The sequence below is a fragment of the Rhinoderma darwinii genome, chromosome 1 (genome assembly GCF_050947455.1).
Source record: "Rhinoderma darwinii isolate aRhiDar2 chromosome 1, aRhiDar2.hap1, whole genome shotgun sequence".
Taxonomy (NCBI): Eukaryota; Metazoa; Chordata; class Amphibia; order Anura; family Rhinodermatidae; genus Rhinoderma; species Rhinoderma darwinii.
The window spans coordinates 356,748,678-356,769,362 of NC_134687.1; the positions used below are offsets into that span (position 1 = coordinate 356,748,678).

Sequence of the window (20,685 nt, forward strand, 5' to 3'; positions counted from 1 at the left end):
CCCCTCTCCTAAACTCCTCCTCCGACTGTAAATAACGGTCTGCAAACGTTTCGCGCCTTTTATCGTAATAATCCGGTGTCCCTTTGTGCGCACACACCAAAAGAGGACATCAATGCACAAGCGCGGGATGTTGTGTGCTGGGGGAAGGCGAGGAGCTGCCAATCAAAAGTAAGAAGGCCGGGGAAACGCGGAAAGACTTGAGGAATGAAGATTTGACTCTTTTTAAAACGAAGATTTGACTCTTTTCAAATGAAGATCTGACTCTTTTCTGCTCATTAGCATACGGTGTGGGAACACTAAAAAGCTGAATACTAAAGCTACAGAGCCGACTAAGAAGATAATTATAGGTTATATATAAATGATTTTTCACCCACTACCACCAGGTATAGTCGGTTTAATAGGTGAAATGCTGGTGACAGGTTCCCTTTAAGTGCAGCCTGTGCTTTCCTATACAGTCGCATTACAAAACAAAAAAAGTATCCTGTGTGGCATACTTGTATTTATTACAATGGGACTCTATGGGCGATGTATTCAATGTAGGGCATATTGTTGCATACGTCACAGGTATATCGTGGGAGCATACCCCAACCTAGTAGTCAAACAGAGGCCCTAAACCAACCTAAGCAGACCTGAAAGGATTCTGACATGTCAATAAGTGTTGAGCCCTTTAGTGACCATATAGTTCTCATGTTCTCTTCATTGAATTGAAAACTTAAGTCCTGAAAAGACACATGTAATCCCTCTTAAATGCATGAAATAATATATATTTCACATCTCAGGTTGTGGCTGGGGGAGACGTAAGCGTGGTCACCGGTCAACAGCAGGAACATGTGGGGACAGCAGTCAGCTTTTCTGGGCTTGCTTCAAGCAGCATATTGCAGGATGATTTAGGGTATGTATTATCACACACAAGATTCACGTTTTCCACTACCATTGTCGGGCATCTGTAAAATCTTATCTCATCTAGGCCACTTACTGTAGTTTATATGACAATGCTTTATATTACTTTATAACCAAAACAAGTATAGAAGTGATCACCCACCAATTGGCATAATTTATATCAATGAATAGTTTTGTTAGGGGGTGATCAAAAAAACAGAAATAATATATTGCTAGCATCCAGACTGAATAAATAAACCTAAAACGAATTAAGATGCGATATGCAATTTTGCGGCATCAATAATATTAAACAATGTGTATTCACAAATCTAAGACGCAAATATACATTAAAAAGGTCCATGGACACACTAAAAAGAAGACAACCAAATCATAAGCTCATATGTATAGAATGATTACCAGTCGTATGATATACGTAGATCATATCGGAGTTGAACATGCCATAACAATGTAGATGGAAATTCACAAAAGTTTATGCAAGGTGACGTTAACAAATATACCGATATAAACATCTATAGACAATCAAACTGACCCATAGTGGAGTACAAAATTAGAGTACAGGATTGGCGTCCACCCCGATGTGCGTTGCGGCGCACTTACCTTCGTCTGGGGGTGGCGCTATACTAACATATACTGCCTTGTAAAGTTAGAGCCACCAATTGAATAGGCCGGAGACCAGGTGTGTGGGTTTAGAGTAAACTAGTATTACGCTTACCGATATACTACTGGGTGCATGAATGCAGTGGCATGTCATCCGGAACTTGCGAGTGTATTACAGCATGTGCGTGGGGGCACGCAAAAGCATGATGAAGCGCTCACGTGTGCTGTCGCCATGGTGCGACGCAGGCATCAACCTGGGAGCGGAGGAGACATTCCCTACTGCACATGCACCATTGGAGGCGCTTTCATATGTATTGAAAAGAACCCATAAATACACCAAGGTGCCGAGGCTGGTATTCCACATCAGTGGACCGGACAGGATATGTGTTGTTGCAATCAGTTCTAGCCAATGGTCAAATCGATGCTACATAAAAAAGGGGGGGTGGGCATGGAGGGAAACAACGGCGTGGGGGAAGAAGGGGAAGGGAAAATGGGGACTTAATAATATTATATATGAAATGTATATCAGCATATGATAACAACCTAGATATCAAAATATTGTCAAAATCGGGAGTAATATCCATTTTCGTAATAGGACACAAGTCCAATTAAATAAAGGCTTCAAAAGAATGAATAATTCATATCAAATATAAGTCAACATCAATAGTTACTGGACTCAGTTGATCATAATTGTGTATAACATAATATATATGAAGTGCAAGTGTTAGATTATAAAAAATCATATCATATATAAGAATTGCAAAAGGTGAAAAAAGTGAGAGAAAACGGAAACTAGGCGGACACCTACACATAGATGTACGCGATATGTATATGATCCTAGTCCGTTAATATGTGTGACAGAACACCAATATATAGATAAAACCATGAAATATAACATTATACAGGCAGCCATAATAATAAATACTCAATATGCAGATCTGTATAAATAAAATTTCAATCCCTCATATTGAGTATCGATGGTGTATTTTTTTCAGTTAATTCACCCCGGAACTCGACAAAAGCTGTAGCTATAATTCCGGACAAAATAGAAGAATTTTTTTTTTCTAAGATCGATATTAGGACCTAAACTTATTAAATGAAGAAGAAAAAATATTACTTAAAAAGCAAACTAAACACATGTAAGCAACTTAGTATAACTGCCACTTTGCTAACCATCAAATAAGTGCCGCAAAACCCAGTGTCTCATTGAGACCTTTGGGTTTCATCATATTAAGGCGCCAGATCCATTTACACTCGCATTGTAACAATCTTTTTTTTTTTAAAAGATTTATTTTCCATTTTCTCTCACTTTTTTCACCTTTTGCATTTCTTATATATGATATGATTTTTCATATTCAAACACTTGCACTTCATATATATTATGTTATACACAATTATGATCAACTGAGTCCAGTAACTATTGATGTTGAGTTATACTTGATATGTGCACTTTTTTTTAATGTATTTCTTTATATATTCATAAATATCATCTTGTTTTATGTTTTCACACTGGTGTTTCACATGTAGTTTTTCATTCAATATGAATTTTTCATTCTTTTGGAGCCATTATTTAATTGGACACTTGTGTCCTATTACGAACATGTATATTACTCCAGATTTTGTCAATATTTTGACATCTAGGTTATTATTATATGCTGATATACATTTATTATTCAGTCCCCATTTTCCCTTCCCCTCTTTTATATGTAGCATCGATTTGACCATTGGCTAGAAATGATTGCAATAACACATATCCTGTCAGGTCCACTGATGTAGAATACCATTCTTGGCCCCTCTGTGTATTTATGGGTTCTTTTCAATATATATGAAATGCTTCCTCTGACGCATGCGCAGTAGGTAATGTTCCCATCCACTTCCGGGTTGACGCCTGCGTCACACTATGGCGACGGCACCCGTGACCTCGTCATCACCTGTTTGCGTTCCCCGCGCACATGCTGTGATACACTCGCAAGTTCCGGATGACAGGCGGACATGCCCAGTAGTATATCGGTAAGCGCGATACTAGTTTACTCTAAACCCACACACCTGGTCTCCGGCCTATTCAATTGGTTGTTCTACCTTTAAAAGGCAGTATATGTTAGTATAGCGCCACCCCCAGATGACAGCAAGTGCGCCGAAACACGCGTCGGGGTGGCCGCCAATCCTGTACTCTAATTTTGTACTCCACTATGGGTCAGTATGATTGTCTATAGATGTTTATATCGGTATATTTGTTAACGTCACCTTGCATAAACTTCTGTGAATTTCCATCTGTATTGTTACGTCATGTTCAACTCTGATATGATCTACGTATATCATACGACTGGTAATCATTCTATACATATGAGCTTGTGATTTGGTTGTCGTCTTTTTAGTTTGTCTGAGGACCTTTTTTAATGTATATTTATGTCTTAATTTGACAATAAAGATTGTTTAATATTTTTGATACCGCTTTTGGTTTATTTACAATACCTTAGTCTTTCCAATGGTGCAGCCTCTTTATAACCTGTAATATGGAATTGTATCCAGCATTGGTGATATTCAAGATGATTGGTTAACCGCTTCACGACAGCCATACGGCTATATACCTTCCAACTGCTAATTCCCTGTGCAGTTGTCCCGTATTTAAACGTTGGCAGCCTGTAATGGGGTTTAATAAGTGCAGTGCTGCTTTTTTGTAAGCAGCGCTGCACTCTCATGTCTGCCGGGACTTTGTGAACCCCGGATTCCACTCCCCCTCTAGATAGCGCCACACACAACTCCCTGGTAGATAGTGCAATCCCACCTAAGCTCCCTCTTGGAGCGGAATCCCCGGTCAGATCGCTGGACAATGCCGTCAGGGGCTTCCTCTTGGAACGGATTCCCTGGCCAAAGCATCGGCAATACTCTGGCCCGGAACTACGCTGCTAGAGTGAGCCCCTGACGTCATTGTCCATATATGGACAGAGACGTCAGGGGTTCCCTCTAGCAGCGGAATCCCCGGCCAGAGTATTGCCGACGCTTTGGCCAGGGATTCCGCTCCTAGAGGAAACCCCTGACGTCTGTGTGTGGCACTATCTACAGTGGGCACTAGCACTATCTACAGGGGTATTGCGACACTTTCTACATGGGCACTGTGGTATTTTCAGGGGATTGGGACAAAAAAAACCTAACCAAGAAGTTTCTTCTATTTTTTTAAATGGCCATGAAAAACTGATGGCAAATGGCAGTTAAAAATGGTCAGACGGCCAGAATATAGACTCAAATTTTGAGACACACTGGTGCAAAACAGCCATAAAAAACTGAACGTTGTTAACTGCCCTTTTTTTCCACTGTCCTGTGGATATAGCCTTATAGCCCTCTTTACTCTCCCCTCACAGCGATCCAGGCTGACGGAGAGAGAAGACTAATTGCTGCAGAGCTGCAACAGTATATATGTATATATATATATATATATGAATGTGTATATATATATATATATATATATATATATATATATATATAAATATATACAATCATAGATATTACAAAAAATAAAGTGTTTTTTTTGTTTGTTTTTTAAAATTAGATTGTTCTGCTCATAATAAAATTTTAAAACGTGGAATTAATTCATCTAGAAAACGAAAGCCTCAAGAGTCTTGTAAAAGAAACAACAAAGTAAAAATAGTTGTGATATTCAAAGCGGTTGCAAAGATATTATCGTTTAGAGAAATGCATATCAAATTTGACCTGGACACGGGTATCAGTGACCCTTGGTCCTGAAAAGGTTAATTTCACTGCTGCAAAATTCACGCCAAAGTAAATGATAGTTTATAATCCAGAAAACCTGTGTCGTAAGATTTGCCCATTGACCTATGAGTTTTATAATATTGAACTTTACAAACCACTAGATTTTAGCAATACCACAGGCTATCTTTTGGCACCTATTACTTGTAGTGTAAGGAGAGCAGAATTTTGTTTGATTTACACAATAACATAAAATAAATTTATGGACTTGACCTTTTAGTTTGATGTTTTTGTTAGTTATATCCGAGGAGACTTCCTTACATACCTCACTGTCTACATAGTGCATATTATTTATGATTTTTCCATCTTCACATAATGTTGTATATCATCAGACCATTGTTAATACAAGGTTTGGATGAAGCTGCTCCAGGGAAAGAACCTGCTGGAACGTTAGAAGTATCTAATTGCAAGTTTATTTGCCTCTTTTTTTTACTTTATTGAAGTGACTTTAACCCTTTCATGACCAAGGGTCATTGATGCCCCTGTGTCAAGGTCAAATTTTCTAATTTTGATATGCACTACGATATCTTTGCAACCGCTTTGAATATCACAACTATTTTTACTTTGTTTTTTTACAAGACTTATGAGGCTTTCATTTTCTAGATTAGTTTTATTAATTCCGTGTTTTACATTTTTATTATGAGAAGAGAAATCACACAAAATTAGAAAAACACTTTTTTTTTACTTTTTATATATATTTATCTGTATTTTATGTGTATGTGTGTATAAATATATATGTGTGTGTATGTATGTGTGTGTATATATATATATATATATATATATATAATAGTGTATAGCTCTGTAACAATTAGTAGTCTTCTCTCTCCGTCACGCTGGATCGCTGTGAGGGGAGAGTGAAGATGGCTATATACACACGACAGTGAAAAAAATGGCAGTCAATAACGGATCAACTGTCAGTTTTTTATGGCTGTTTTTCATCAATGCGTCTCAAAATTTGAATCCATTTCCCGATCGTCTGACCGTTTTAACCACCATTCGCCATCCGTTTTTCATGGACGTTAAAATTTTTTTTAATAGTTAGGGTTATTTTGTCCCAACCCCCTGAAAACACCACAGTGCCCAAGTAGATATTGACGCAATACCACTGTAGATAGTGCCACAGTTCTCCCTGTAGATAGTGCCCACATAGTGCCACACACTGTGCCCATGTAGATAGCGCTACAGTGTTCCCTGTAGGCAGTGCCATTAAAATGCCACAGTGCCCATGTAGATAGTGCCACCACCCCTGTAGATAGCAAAATCCCCCCCTGTGTTTAGCAACATCCCCCCTGCAAATAGCGAAACCCCCCCCATAAATAGCACCCCCTTCCTGTGAATAGCACCACTGTAGCTCCCTGTAGGAGTGGAATCCCTCTGACCGGGGATTCCGCTCCTACAGGGAGCCCCTGGTGTCTCTGTCCATATATGGACAGTGATGTCAGGGGTTAACTCTGAAAGCGGAATCCCCTTCTAGAGAGGGGATTCCGCTCCAGGAGTAGCCCCTGATGGCACTGTTTATATATGGATAGTGACACCAGGGGCTTCTCCAGTAGCGGAATCCACGGCCAGAGTGTCGGTCGGAGATTCCGCTCTTAGAGAATGGACAGTGACGTCAGGGGATCTCTAGAAGCGGAATCCCCGGCGCCGGTGCGATCTGACACCGAGGATTCCGCTAGAGGGAGTTCAGGTGGCACGATCTACAGTGGGGGGTGTGATGCTATCTACAGCAGGGGGGAGGCACTATGTACAGCGGGGTTGGAGAGACGGCGGGGGCTCCCTCTAGGAGGGGAATCCTCGGCCCGAGCATTCGCTGAGGATTACGATGCTATAGGGAGCTTAGGTGGCGCTATCTACAGAGGGTTTTGCGCTACCTACAGGGGGTTGCGTGTGGCGCTATCTACAGTGGGGGGGTGTATTCCGGGGCTCTCAAAGCCCCGATTGACACGAGAGTGCAGCACTGCTCACACTGAAGCAGCCCTGCACTCATTAAACTTGTTCCATTCTTTCAACTTCTATATATGTGACAACTGCACGGGGCGTCGGCAGTTGGAACATATATAGCCATATGGCAGTCGTGAAGGGGTTAAAGAACTTCAAGAAATGTAAATATATGCCCCACAGGTTGTGCTCCTCTGTATTCAGCTATTTTACTTGTTTCTGTGACAGCTGGTTGACAAACAGTGTGGCTGCCACTATAGCTCGATCTTCTTATATGCCATTATATGTTGGGGTAGGACTAGGACTACTGATCTGGTAGACTCGGCCTGTCTATGTATTACGTGGTCAGCAATTCATTTGAATGGGAACCATGACAAAATTTAGAGGAAATGTTCGACCAGAGGATACTTCCTTCTGCAATGTCAGCTCATTGCCCGGGGTTTCAGGAGCCGAACCCATGATGATCTAATAATTTTTATTTATGGAAGGGGTTGTGTTGGTGAGAGATCATTCCTAAGAACTTGTATTAAACCTTTTTAATGGAAAATGGCAGAAATTTTATGGGGAACTCATTTTTACAATGTCCGTATTACATATTCTTGTTTTGGGTATGATTGATCCTTTGAACCTAACCATTCTAATTCTAGTATATATTTCCATATTAGACAGCCTCAGTACAAGACAATCATTCTTGAGAGAGGACCAGACGGACTTGGATTCAGTATCGTTGGGGGTCATGGGAGTCCACACGGTGATCTCCCCATCTATGTAAAGACTGTTTTTAGCAAGGTAAACAGAAAACAGATCAGTTTATAAAGGAAGCCATTAAACTGTGACGGCTCTCTAACCTGACTGATACATATGGTCCCCGATAGACCCTATTGGTTTTAATATAGTCTGTCGGGATTCCAGTATTTTTGATGACCGGAATAGTGCTGCAGACTACACTATTCTTGCTGCCAAAAATGGCAGACCGTTTGCAGGAACCCCCCACAGAGGTTCACAACTAAGTGTGAACAGAACCTTTGTACGATATGAACCTTCCTCCTCTGGATATTCTACATTGTTGCCTTATGTTTTAGATGTTTTACAATTAATATCAAAGAACTTCAACTCTGGCCTATTCTCATGGTTTTCCATACGATTGATAGAACATATGCTAGAATAAGCATAAAAGGCATCTAACTGATTTATTTGACATTTCAAGTAAGGCTATTCACAAATTGGTTATTCCTATAGTGTATGGGTAACTTTACCTTTGTGTGTATTAATGTTTGCAGGAAAAACAATTGTCAAGTATTAATGGAGATTGCAATCCACATGGACATTTATTTTTAAGATGTCTTCTCACTCCTATTGTCATCATCGATGCACAGGGATGTGTAAACCGCAAATGCCGAATGTTTTCTCATCAGAAAAGGGAAAACAATCCAATAATATAGAGGGGTAGTCAAAGGGTTGTAAAATGCTAGCAACTTCAGCTGTTTTATGTCCGCTTGTATTCTGCTGCTGGAATCTTACCCTAAATTCTGATAATTAGAATATCGTTTTTGGATATTGATATTTATTTTAGTGTAGACCCCCCCCCCCCCAAAGTGAACCTGTAGTGTATTGTAATACTATGTACGCTTGTGGGAAATTTCCCCTTTTTTTTTTTTCTTTGTGAGTAGCTTCCATCCCATGTAGTAGTTTACATTCGCATTTGAAGAGTTTGTGAATTGATAAAAATGTTCTACCTCCATTTTTTTGTGTTTTTTTCTTCTTTTTATTAAACGGTATATGTCACCAAATAGACCCTCTTTATTTTAGAGCTGCTGTAAGATGCCTTGTAAAGTTATATTTGTAGGTGCGTCTGTGTCCCTCATACTACACCCAAGCACATGTGCACTCATATTGGGGAAGATTTGTCAAAACACGATGCAAAGGAAAAGTGGTGTAGTTGCCCACAGAAGCCAATCAGGTCACTGCTTTTATTTTCCAATGGGCTTTTGAAAAATGAGAGGTAGATTCTGATTGGTTGCTATAAGAAACTACTCCACTTTTCCTTTGCACCAGTTTTAATAACTCTCCCCCAGATTCACTTTTCATTAAGCCAATGCAGGTTGAAGGAGCAACCATATTAGTCCTCTCTGTGGTTCTGATTGGCCGAGAGCCAAAGGGTAGTAAATTTACAAACCGCATAGATGCAGCCGCTAATATTTCTTTATCAAGGCAGCTTATAAATGCTCTGAAGTCAGAGCTTCTGTCTGGTAATATCCCCTTTATTTATCTGTTCAGTCATAATTTCTTATTTTTTTATGTTGATTATCAAATATGTTCAAACTATACATATTTCTGTACATTATAACACGAGTGAATCTCCTAATATAAAGTAATGGGTTATTAATACGTTGTAGTCACTAAACAGTAGAGGAGAAAAAACAACACAAAGCGCACATAGTGCATCAAATTATATAGTAAAAAAGCCACAGATAGGTGATCAGTTCTGTTGACCTGGTTGGTTGTGCTAGGAGCACAACATCCTTGAAAGCATGTTTTAAAATACTGCTGCAGCCTGGGTTCCGATCCGAATCCAAAGGGTCCAGTGGTAAATGGTCATTTGAGACGTTTGAGGAAATAACTAATTTTCTCTGGCGCTGCTTACTGGTAAAACCCTTCTTGAGTAGTGAGGATTCAAAACAAGCAAATGTAATATCAGATATTGTTTTATTTACTACGCGTTTCAAGGCCGGACCGGCCTCTTCATCAGGTTAAATACAAATACTATAGCATCCGGCCTTGAAACGCGTAGTAAATAAAACAATATCTGATATTACATTTGCTTGTTTTGAATCCTCATTACTCAAGAAGGGTTTTACCAGTAAGCAGCGCCAGAGAAAATTAGTTATTTCCTCAAACGTCTCAAATTACCATTAATGCTTTGTGTCTTAGTATGTTTCTAAAACACAGTCCTGACGTACAGTACATAATTTTCCTTATTATATTCTTTATCTGGTTGGTTTATATTTTCTCTTCCCAAGTAAAAAACACGTCGACAGTTATGGGAAGCCCAGCTTTTCTATCTATACTGGCATAAAAAAAGCATTTCTCCAAAACCTGTCCTATATCTGATCATCTTGTATATAAGTTTTGGTATTTTAAAGCCCCAAGTTTTGTTTCTATATGACGTCTTTGCCGTCGTTTGTTACAGGGGGCAGCATCCGAAGACGGTCGTCTGAACAGAGGGGACCAGATCATTGCTGTGAATGGGCAGAGTTTGGAAGGCGTCACTCATGAGGAAGCGGTTGCTATTCTGAAGAGGACAAAAGGAACAGTTACTCTTACTGTGCTGTCCTGACCTTGCGGCTTGTATACCACCACCTTTCAGGGTCCAGTTGTGTGTCACCAGCACTTTCCCCTGTGAAAGTACATAAGGCAGTAAGGCTCCTCACTATAGGTCAGCGGTGTGTCTGGGTGAATGTTTACCTAGCTGTTGTCATTTAACACACTCAGATTTCCATTGTAGAGACAAAGCATTCTGTTCCAGCTTATCCAGCTGACTTGTGTACTCTTCTCCTCAATGATTCCTGGAGGCCACTTCCAATAGCTCTTTCTTTAGCCACAAAGGAAGTTTTTTTTAATAGTGTCGATCTAAATAGTTTAGCACGAGTGTGTGACGAGCTTGGAACTTGGCAACACAAGAACATTTTATTGTTGCTGTGTTTTTACTCCGCTTACATGTCTTTTGTATCACTGCTTTGCTGCTATAGCCTATGAACAAATGAATGCTTTGTGTTTTGCGCCTATCTTTACAAGTACACTGGACATATTTAGATTTATTTTTACCATAGCTTAATTCAAATATAATGTATATGATTTTGATTTTGCATAGTTATTGGACAAACGTTGCACAAAATTGAATTATTATGGTATAAAATTGTATTTTATTTAGAAACAATTGTAGGCACAAATATTTTCTTTGGTTTATGTTTTGCATTCTGATTTAATGGTTCCAACTTCTCCAACACAAATGTATCTGATATTTTCTCTATATTCGCAGTCTGCTGTGCAGATGTTGGTAATATACAGGCAAGCAGGATTCAATCGCCTCACTGAATCGTAGTTTAGTATTTTGGTTTAATCTCTCTGATAGGGATTTCACGTCACTAGGGACTGGATCATACTTAGTATATTATAATTTGGGCCATGAATGATCTCCAGCAGTGATTCTCAAGCTCCTTAAAGGGGTGGTCTGGGCACGGGGCGATTTTTCATACTGATGACCTATCCACAGCATAGGTCATCAGTACATGATCGGTGGGGGTCCGACACCCGGACCCTGCACTAATCAGCTGTTCCGGCTGCATCCGGGCATCAGAAATTTTTGCAGTGGTCGGTGCCAGAAGCAGATGGCTCCGTACATTGTATAGCAGCCATGCTAAAGCACTGCTCCTATTCAAGTGAACAGGAGCAGAGCTGCAGCACGGCCGCTAGACTGGTCGGAACCATCTGCTTCTGGTGCCGACCTCTGCTAAACTTCCAGTGCCGCAAGAACAGCTGATAAACTATTTTGTGGATAGGTCATCAGGATAAAAGACCGCCCCATGCCCAGACAACCCCTTTAATATTGGGGAGCACATCATTCTGTATTCTGGCTGAGATTTCTTAGCTGCTTTGCCTGCCCCTATGCATTTTTGAGAAGGCTGAATTTTTGCTGTGTTCTGAGGAACCCCTGACCAAGTGCCAGTAAACCCTGGTTGTGAAACAGCGATCTACGATATGACATTTTTGGTCATTTTGAAAGAAAAAAAAGTTTAACAATTTTGGATAGAATTAGAGCGAAAACCAGCATGTTCTACAAAGGACACTATATTGATAAATCGCTCTACAGTCATAATGTGAATAAGTGAAGGAAATATTTAACTTTGTTGAATGTTTTGTAGCAAACAAAAAAACTTTTCAGTATTAAATAATGAATGTTTAAGAGGACTCTCAGCACCTACACAGAATGAAGTTATGCAGCAGACAACACTTGGAGCTGTTCTGCCTGCCAATGTCAGATCACCAGTGTCATTTGTTAATGGAGTCAGATTTCTCCGGGGAACAATCACCTTCTTTGTTCGTACCGTACGTTAGGGAATGTCAAGGATTTATACATATCTTATCGGAAACGCCTAACACTAACCTTCATTCCCTGAATACCTAAGCCTGTCCGCTTCTGAGCAGCATGTGTTCTTTTTGTAAGACATTATGAAATACTACATGCTGACTTATAGCTATCAAATCTATGTATATTGTTTTACAACTTATAAAATAAAATAACCCCCCCCCCCTTATATACAGAACAGTATTAAAACACATCACTTAGCAAATTAACAAAAAGGGAAACTCTTCTTAAAACGTGAATACATTTTGTGACATGAAGGATATTGTAATATGTGCATGCCGAGTAATCCACTATGAATATAACAATAAAAGATGTAAAGACGCCCTTTATGGGTTTGTGCCCCCTCCGCCCATTATTTAAGGTGTTGCCTCACCTTTGTTCACTTGTGCCCTCATTGCTGAAGGTAAGGATATAGTCTTCCTGGGATACATCTTGTACAGGTGCCTTTCCACTTGTTTAGGGGACTATTGCAATTTTCCTTTATTCCCCAATACAGGTAAAGATATACCTGTATAGAGCATTTCCTATGTCGACTAGATGATTATGCCCGCTTAACCTGAAACACTTAAACTAAACTATCCCTTTAAAGTAGATTTGGTACTCGTACACATCAGCCTGCCGATTTCAGCGGGACCTGCCTACTATCTGACTTATAAAGGGGTGGCCCCACTTTCCCCCGATGGCAGATGTGGGGGGAAATGGGCATGTTGGATTCTAACATGCCCAATCCTTTGTTCCCGCAGGACACTGAAAGATAATAAGCTCTTCTCCTCTTGAAAAAAAACTCATTAACCAAAACACAGTTGTATGTAGTGCATTTTAGATTTCACTATAGACATTATAGTAACATCTGGCCGCACTAACACGCCACAAAAACGCACAAAAAACTTTTTGGTGCACTGGATAGGTGAGGTTTACACGACGTGGATGTTAGACTCCACGGTATCACGACCTTCATGATGCAGAATAACTAGTAGATTTGGTTTGAATACCTCTGAGATTTTTACAACTTGACAAAGCATGGCAGTTTGCAGGATTGCATTAGTTATCTCATTTTGCTTGAAATTATTACTTTTCAGCGAATAGGTGATAATTTGTTAGAACTGGAATACCCTTTTAAATGAAGTTTTCGTTAAAAGGTCTGATGGTGTTTTATACCTTTACAAAAGACGCATAGATATACTCTGAGGGTGGCAAAAAAAAAAAAAGGACCGCTGAAAGCAGGAATAAAGATCTAATGGCTTTTTCTTGGGTCATAGTCAGTTTACTGACTTCTTAGCATGGCTCCATAGTGGTGGAGAGAATTGTATTTACTTATTACCAATGATGGAAAACGAGAGGCTTTGTGTCTCCTATTCTAAAAAAAAAAAATGAAGTGCTTTTGAAATATTCACTTATTTCATTTACTATGGTATTTTTATTTCTGATATATAACTGAAGCTGAAACCTGTCCAGTATTATCTAAATCCAGAGAATCCCAGGATAATGCTAAACGGTTGCTGAAGGAATGGATCTCATACTATGGATGTATATGCAATAGAATTTGAAGGTTGTTTTTTTTTTTTTCTTTTTTTTTCTTTCAGCGCTTGAGGGGTTAAGAAAATGAGCGCATGTGGTGGTTAAACATTATAATGTAACTTAGTTAAACTATGAAGGTAATCCCCCCTAGAAGAATCATACTAGGGGATTATGCCCACAGCGCCATATTATGACCTCGTAGTACAGTTAATGCACCTCCATATGCCTCAGTGCTCACGGAACTGTCGCATGCATTGGCTTTAACTTTGTGAAAATCTTCTGTACAATCCTACCATTAACCTTGTCTTACAAGTTTTATTTTGCTCCTTGTGATGTGTTAGAAGAGAAACAACCACTTTACAAATTTGCTGCCCTACAGTAACAAGTATTTTTAGACAGTCTGTTAGGTAAAAGGTTGAATGAATTAAAAGCGAAAATACTGTGCATGAGTGTTGATATCTGCTTAAAGTGAACCTCTGCCTTTTATCATCATGTCCTTTTTAGATCCTAAATTCTACGATGATTAATTTTTTAGTATATCTTTATATTGGTCGGAGTTCCATTGTTATACAGAGCTCCAAATCCTCTAAATAGACATTGATATAAAAGATGACAATGCTGGCTGCCAACAGTCACCACTAGAGGGAGCATGGGAGCTTATTGCATACTGTATTATTGTGTTCAATGTATAACAATATGCATTTAGCTCCTAAGCTCCCTCTAGTGGTGGTTGCAGGTAGCAAGCATGTTCTGTCTATTAATGTCTATGCAGGGGATTGAGAGCTATGTATCAGAATAAGTAGCTCCAAACACTATAGATATATATTAAGAATTTAATTAGCAGAGAATTTTGAACCTATTTATATAAAATAGTTATCCAAGGGCAGAATTTTGAATGCATGTATATTCGAAAACCGTATAATTTATATAAATGTATTATTTTTTTTTAAAAAGTGCACAACCCCTTTAACTGTGTTATCCAAACAATTCTACAGTGTTATTAATTCTTTTATAATGCATCTCGAATTTAAATTAAATTCCTGTAAAAACGTTCCCATTATAAACGGTTTCCTAATAATTAAGGATTGTCTTTGGACGCAGTCACACGCTATGGATTTGCTGTGAATTTGCAATTCAGTTTCCGCACCGCAAAAATGCAAAAAAATGACAGTACAATACATGTAAATGGGTTTTGAAAACTCCATCCACATGTATCGTAAAAAAAATCTGCGTGGAAAAAGGAGCCTGCTGTGGATTTTTAAGTCCACAGCACATTAATTTTGTTGCGGATTTAACTCCTTCAATGTATGGGGATGAAATCCGAGGTGAATCTGCAGCACAATCCCACAGATTTGCAGCAAAACCTGTGTCGGATTTCTTCCTTTATGGTGGACCTGGCCTTTCAGACTCACAGATGAATGTTTCTTTTTATTTACATTTAGATCTGTGCTTAGTAACAAAAGACATGGCCAGCGGTTCATAATGTGGATCTCCTCACTGTTGTGGAAACGCCACATAGTCACATTACAATGGCCTTGAGGCATTATTCATAGCCACTGCGGCACAGAGAGAGGAAGGTGGCAACTCTATAACTTTTTTTTCTCCATAGTATGTATCGGATGGGGCCAGGGGGAGGCCTGCAGGGGATTTTATGTCTCCAAAATGGAGATTTTTCATTTGACTTTTTAATACCCGTGTTTTTTTCTACAGAAATGTATTTTATTAGTTCACATATATCAATCTTGTTTATTCTCTATAACATTGCATACATTCTTAGGTGTCACTTTAAGCATTTGTAGAAATAAATATAATTGTACAGATATTTTCTTACTGCTGTCAAGTTCAATGTACGTTAAGACCACTGTTTGCTTTATTTAGATAACAATAAAGATATACTTAGACTTGATGTTTCTGTGATTTCTAATAAAAACTTTGCATATTACGTTTTGTTCATGCAAAAAGATATTTCCATTTCAATGTTCTAGAATAAATATGTACTTCTAATCTGAGCACTAAAAATATTCCATATATGAGAATGATGGTTATACATTTATACAGATATGACCTTTCCTCTTATCTCAACATATCCTGAGATGTGTGGCGAGAAATGACCAGCTAGTGTCATGTCTGTTATATGTGTGGCCACCCAGTGGTTATGATGTGCAGTGCAGCCTGTCAAGGGTTTTGATCGCATGTGATATTGTACTGAATTTGTTGCATGGTAACATGGCAATTCAAGCAAAGGTAAGGGTAAACACATTTTATATATACCCAATTGTTTTTTGTCTAACCTAGTCAAACATTTTACTGTGCATTAAAAGCAACATTCCAGGCAAAAGATATACACTGTATTATGCCTAGTGAAGCGCTGAAGGGCACGTGACAAATTAGTTCAATGATCTAGAGCTCTAAATTCCCTGCATAGGCCTATGTTTAATGCCAGACAGCCGCCTCTAGAGGTAGCATGGGAAGTGCTTGCATATAGTTTATACAGTACATTAAACTCAATATTAAGACAGTATGCATTAAGCTCCCCCTAGTGGAAGCGGCATAAAACTAGTATACTATCTTTCGAATCTGGAGCTCTATAACAGAAAATCCAAGCTCTGTTATAAAGATATATTGGGAAATCAATTTGCACAGAAGTTTCGACCTAAAAATATGACATGGTGTTAAAAGGTGGACATTTATTTTAATGCTACACTTTCCCTTTAAGCAGATTACTTGGGTTTAAATGATGCATTGATTGCCTAGACTGACCTTGAGTTACTTGTTTTCTACAGTCCGATATTGTGAATGTCACAGAAAGGTGTGTGCTGTATATTCAAATATAACATGCTGATGGTTGAAGCAGTTACACAGTTTTTTTTATAGAATCTTCTAATATTTGATCTTTGAATATATTTAGCTTGTTTGATGTACATGATCGCACTCATTAGTGTCCTCAAATCGCTATAGGTGATTATTCTGAAAACTCTAAGCAGATTAACCCTATAAATTGTTAACGTCTTTGATAACATCCATTTAATGTTAGCAAGAAGTAGAGGACGAATGGAAGAGTATACCTGCTAGATCAGACTACGCAGGCTTTGTTTGTAGTCTGTATCAATAGGGATGCATAGGTCTGCATAAGAGCTGTAGACACGTTTAATCAATACTATTTGCAAGGTTGCTTCACTTTTAATTTTAGATAAGTTGGTGCAATAAAAAAAAAAAAAATGGTGGCCATGGTGTACATAGCCTTAAATGTTAAAAAGCATCTAGTTCCTCCACTCCTTAAAATCCACCCATGTCCAAGAAAAGAAAAACGCATGCAATTTGTAAACCGTTTCTCAGGGGAAAAATATATATTTTCACAAATACTAGACATTTTCCCAGGCAGTAAGGCCGTACGATGGCCTTAAAGTAAAGTTCATGCTTTGATTACCATTATTAACATTGGCTATATAATCATCTAATGTGAATTCTAGCATATTCTCTAATATTCACTGCTTGACCATCCTAATATCAAGCATTCTATGAAATCTATATAGACAAACATTACAAGTAGGATGCTTATACACATTAGACTATCCTCTGCCCATTTAGGCAGGACCGGCCAACGATCTAACGTGTATGGGGGATGGCAAATGTTGGGAAAGAAGGAGTAGGCATGTTGGATTTTAACATGCCAGATGACTGGTTTGCACAGGAGATAAGCCTGACTTATCTGTCAGCAGCTTATTCCAGTCTTCTAAATGAAATAAACATTTATGCTCAGCCAAGGAGCGCAGGGGAGTAGGGAAAAATAACGGTCAGCCACACCAGCTAGTTCGGTGGACAGTTATTTAATGTATATGACAACCTTAAAGGGAACCTGTCACCAGCATTTTAGCTATAAAGCCAGCAATACCTGGTGAAAGTGGGTGAAAAATCATTGTCATCTAAGCTATAAATATGTTCTAAGTAAGCTCTATACCTTTTAGTATTCCGTTTTTCTGTGGTCCCACGCCGTATGCAAATGAGCAGAAAAGAGTCAAATCTTCATCTGAAAAGAGTCAGGTTTTCATTCCTCCAGCATCTCAGAGTGGACTCCACCTCCTTCTTTTTGATTGACAGCTCCTTAGCCAGTCAGGGCCGGACAGGTGGCAGCGGTGGCCGTGGTTAAGAAGCTGCATCCCAGAGGGAAAAATAATTACCATAAAAGGCGGGAAAAGTTTAAACGACTATATTTACAGACAGAGGAGGACTTCAGGAAAGAAGAGAACAGGAACGCACTCTGGACAGCTGCGGCCATTGAGGGGTCAGGCGAGTTTAACAGGTAAGATGTTGACAGGATCCCTTTAAGAGTGTTGTACTGAAGAGTTCAGTGACCTATAACGTAGCACGTAGTCATAGGGTGCCACCGACATCACAGATTTCTGCCCTGCCTGAGTTGCTCTGGACAGCTGTAGTAAAGAGGAAGACCACAAAAGCTCACAGTACAGGTCCACAAAGAGCAGAAACTGGCGCTACCGTATGTAAACGTTATCTGTCCTCAATTGTGGCAATCATTACTACCTCCTAAAGGCAAAGGATCAGATTAGAGAAGTTGTTCCCATCTCCCTCTCCACAAATGCCAACGAGAATGTTCATCTCCCTTCACTCTCTGACACACACAAGTTATGGAAACAAATGCCCCCTATACCCCTCTTGGTTTTAATACTTGTCAGAAATGTTTTGTTATACCCCTTACAGAGTACTTCTTTTTGGAATCTTTCCATATTTACCCGGAAAATACCCTTAAAGGGGTTTCGCCATGATTCAATATTACATTTTTCTTTTGAATCGCCTAAATGACAACAATTGTTCCATGCAGTATGGCAGCTCGCTGGTTAGCACTGTTGCACTTGCATCACTGTGGTCCTTTGTTCAAATCTGACCAAGGGCAACATCCACATGGAGTTTGCATGTTTTCCCTGTGTTTGCATGGGTATCCTCCGGGTACTCCGGTTTCTTTAAAAAAAAACCCCTCATAGATAGGGAATTTAGATTCTGAGCCCCACTGAGGACTGTGAGTGATGACAATTTCTGTACAGCGCTGCAGAATACGTTGGCACTTTATTAGCCTTAAAATAGAAATAAATGTAACCATTTTAAAATAAAAAGCTCCTGTGTCTAGATAGGGCTGTTACATGTTACCTGGTTTTCTCTTGATTTCCTTCTTAGGTTGGGTTCACACAGAGTTTTTTGCATTCAGAAACTTTGCTCTGCCTGCACGCCAGTTTTCGCTGCGTTTTACGCGCACGGCCATCGAGCAAGAAACACAGCGAAATACGCTTTCTCTGCCTCATTGATATCAAAGGGGGGTCAGAGACGTAAACACCCTAAATCAATTGAAATCAATGGGAGGCATTTTTGGCCGTTTTTTGGCTAAAAAAAACCTCAGTGTGAACTAACCCTTAGAAGGTCCAACCAACGTGTATTATGTGCTAGTTAGCAGCCGCTTCTAGTGTACTGGTCTGCAGTATAGCAGGAATCCCTCTGCCACTTGTGCACAAGAAGATCCGGATGTGGGCTGGGCTACTGGGCATGTGTAGGACTGCTGGCACTGAAACACAGACAAACTGTAACTCTCCAGATGTGTAGAGATGCAGGAAAATGTCCAAAAAATACCAGATGGCGTACGACACGTGTTCCTTTACCATATCACCTACAAATAAATGAGCATAACTGGATGACGAGAAGAAAACCGCACAGTGATAGAACTATCAGCACAGCTATGGGTTAATGTTTGTGCAAAGATTTGCTTTATTGAATTCAACCAGGTGATACCTTTGCTTCTATCTAAATTGTTCTGAGATCATTGTGTCCTCCTGAGATTCCTGCATTGTCATGCCAGTCTGATCATCAATTAATAAAGCTTTAGTATAAAACGATAGAAATTGCTCGAGAATAGTCCATGAACTCAGCTGATTCATTCCTAAGAGTAAAATAAATTGCAGGCGTATTTGCCAGTGTTTTTGGAGCCTAGTGGGAAAAACAAACTTCAAATAATAGCCCTGAAATACTTTTGGAAAGAGATCAACTTTTCTTGGAGCTGAAGAAAAGACAACAATCTGGAATCTCATTTTCTCTTCGGCAAAAGTAATTTCTTTATGATATAGTTGAGTTTTCCACGTTAAATCAGATCTGTTTCAAATTTGCACTACATTGCCTAGAAGCTCATGAATTAGTGTACATGATCGCAATTCACCCTAGTGTTTCATATGTTTAATGATGGCCTATCCTTAGGGTACCCAACCTCAGGATCCCTACCATCAGTCGGCAACTACTTTGGGAACTGCGACTTGGGGATTCCCTGCAGCAAGTCTAAATCCCTGCCAAGGGGTTAAAGACTGAAGGCCAGGGCACGCTTAGACTCCGCACCAAAGCCGCATCTGTGATGCAGGCGGCGTAATGATGTCAAGTTGCTGCCTGCATCTTTCCTTATTAGAAGGCCTCGCTAGAAGAGGCCAGGCCTGTGTCGCTGGACAGCATAGAAACAGGACAGGTTAGTATGCTTATTTGTTTTAGATGGGCACTGTTCATGTGGCACTAGCTACAGGTGGCACTGTATGTGGGATGCTATATGGGGGGCAGTGTGTGCCACAATCTACAGAGGTCACTGCTGTGTGTATGGCATTACGTACCGGGGCACAGTGTGTGACACTATCTACAGGGGGCAATTTGTCCCCCTATCTACAGGGGGTACTGTGTTTGACAATATTTACAGAGGCCACTGTGTGTGGCACTATTCCCCGGGCATGCGCAGTGTACTTTGCCCGGCTTCATTACTACACTGTGCTTTCCAAGGAAGTACA

The 20,685-nt window shown here is 39.6% G+C and overlaps 1 protein-coding gene across 5 annotated transcripts in view; it reads left to right on the forward strand.

The window, feature by feature from the left end:
* The window catches only part of MPDZ (multiple PDZ domain crumbs cell polarity complex component), a 146,855-nt gene extending 135,264 nt beyond the window's left edge, over positions 1-11,591 (forward strand). For all 5 annotated transcript variants that reach the window (XM_075826777.1, XM_075826793.1, XM_075826803.1 and 2 more), the window contains 3 exons: positions 780-892; positions 7,866-7,989; positions 10,391-11,591. In XM_075826777.1, the coding sequence (XP_075682892.1) occupies positions 780-892; positions 7,866-7,989; positions 10,391-10,537 (384 nt within the window). In that variant the 3' untranslated portion in view covers positions 10,538-11,591. The remainder of the gene's footprint in view (positions 1-779; positions 893-7,865; positions 7,990-10,390) is intronic.
* Positions 11,592-20,685: the final 9,094 nt, after the last annotated feature.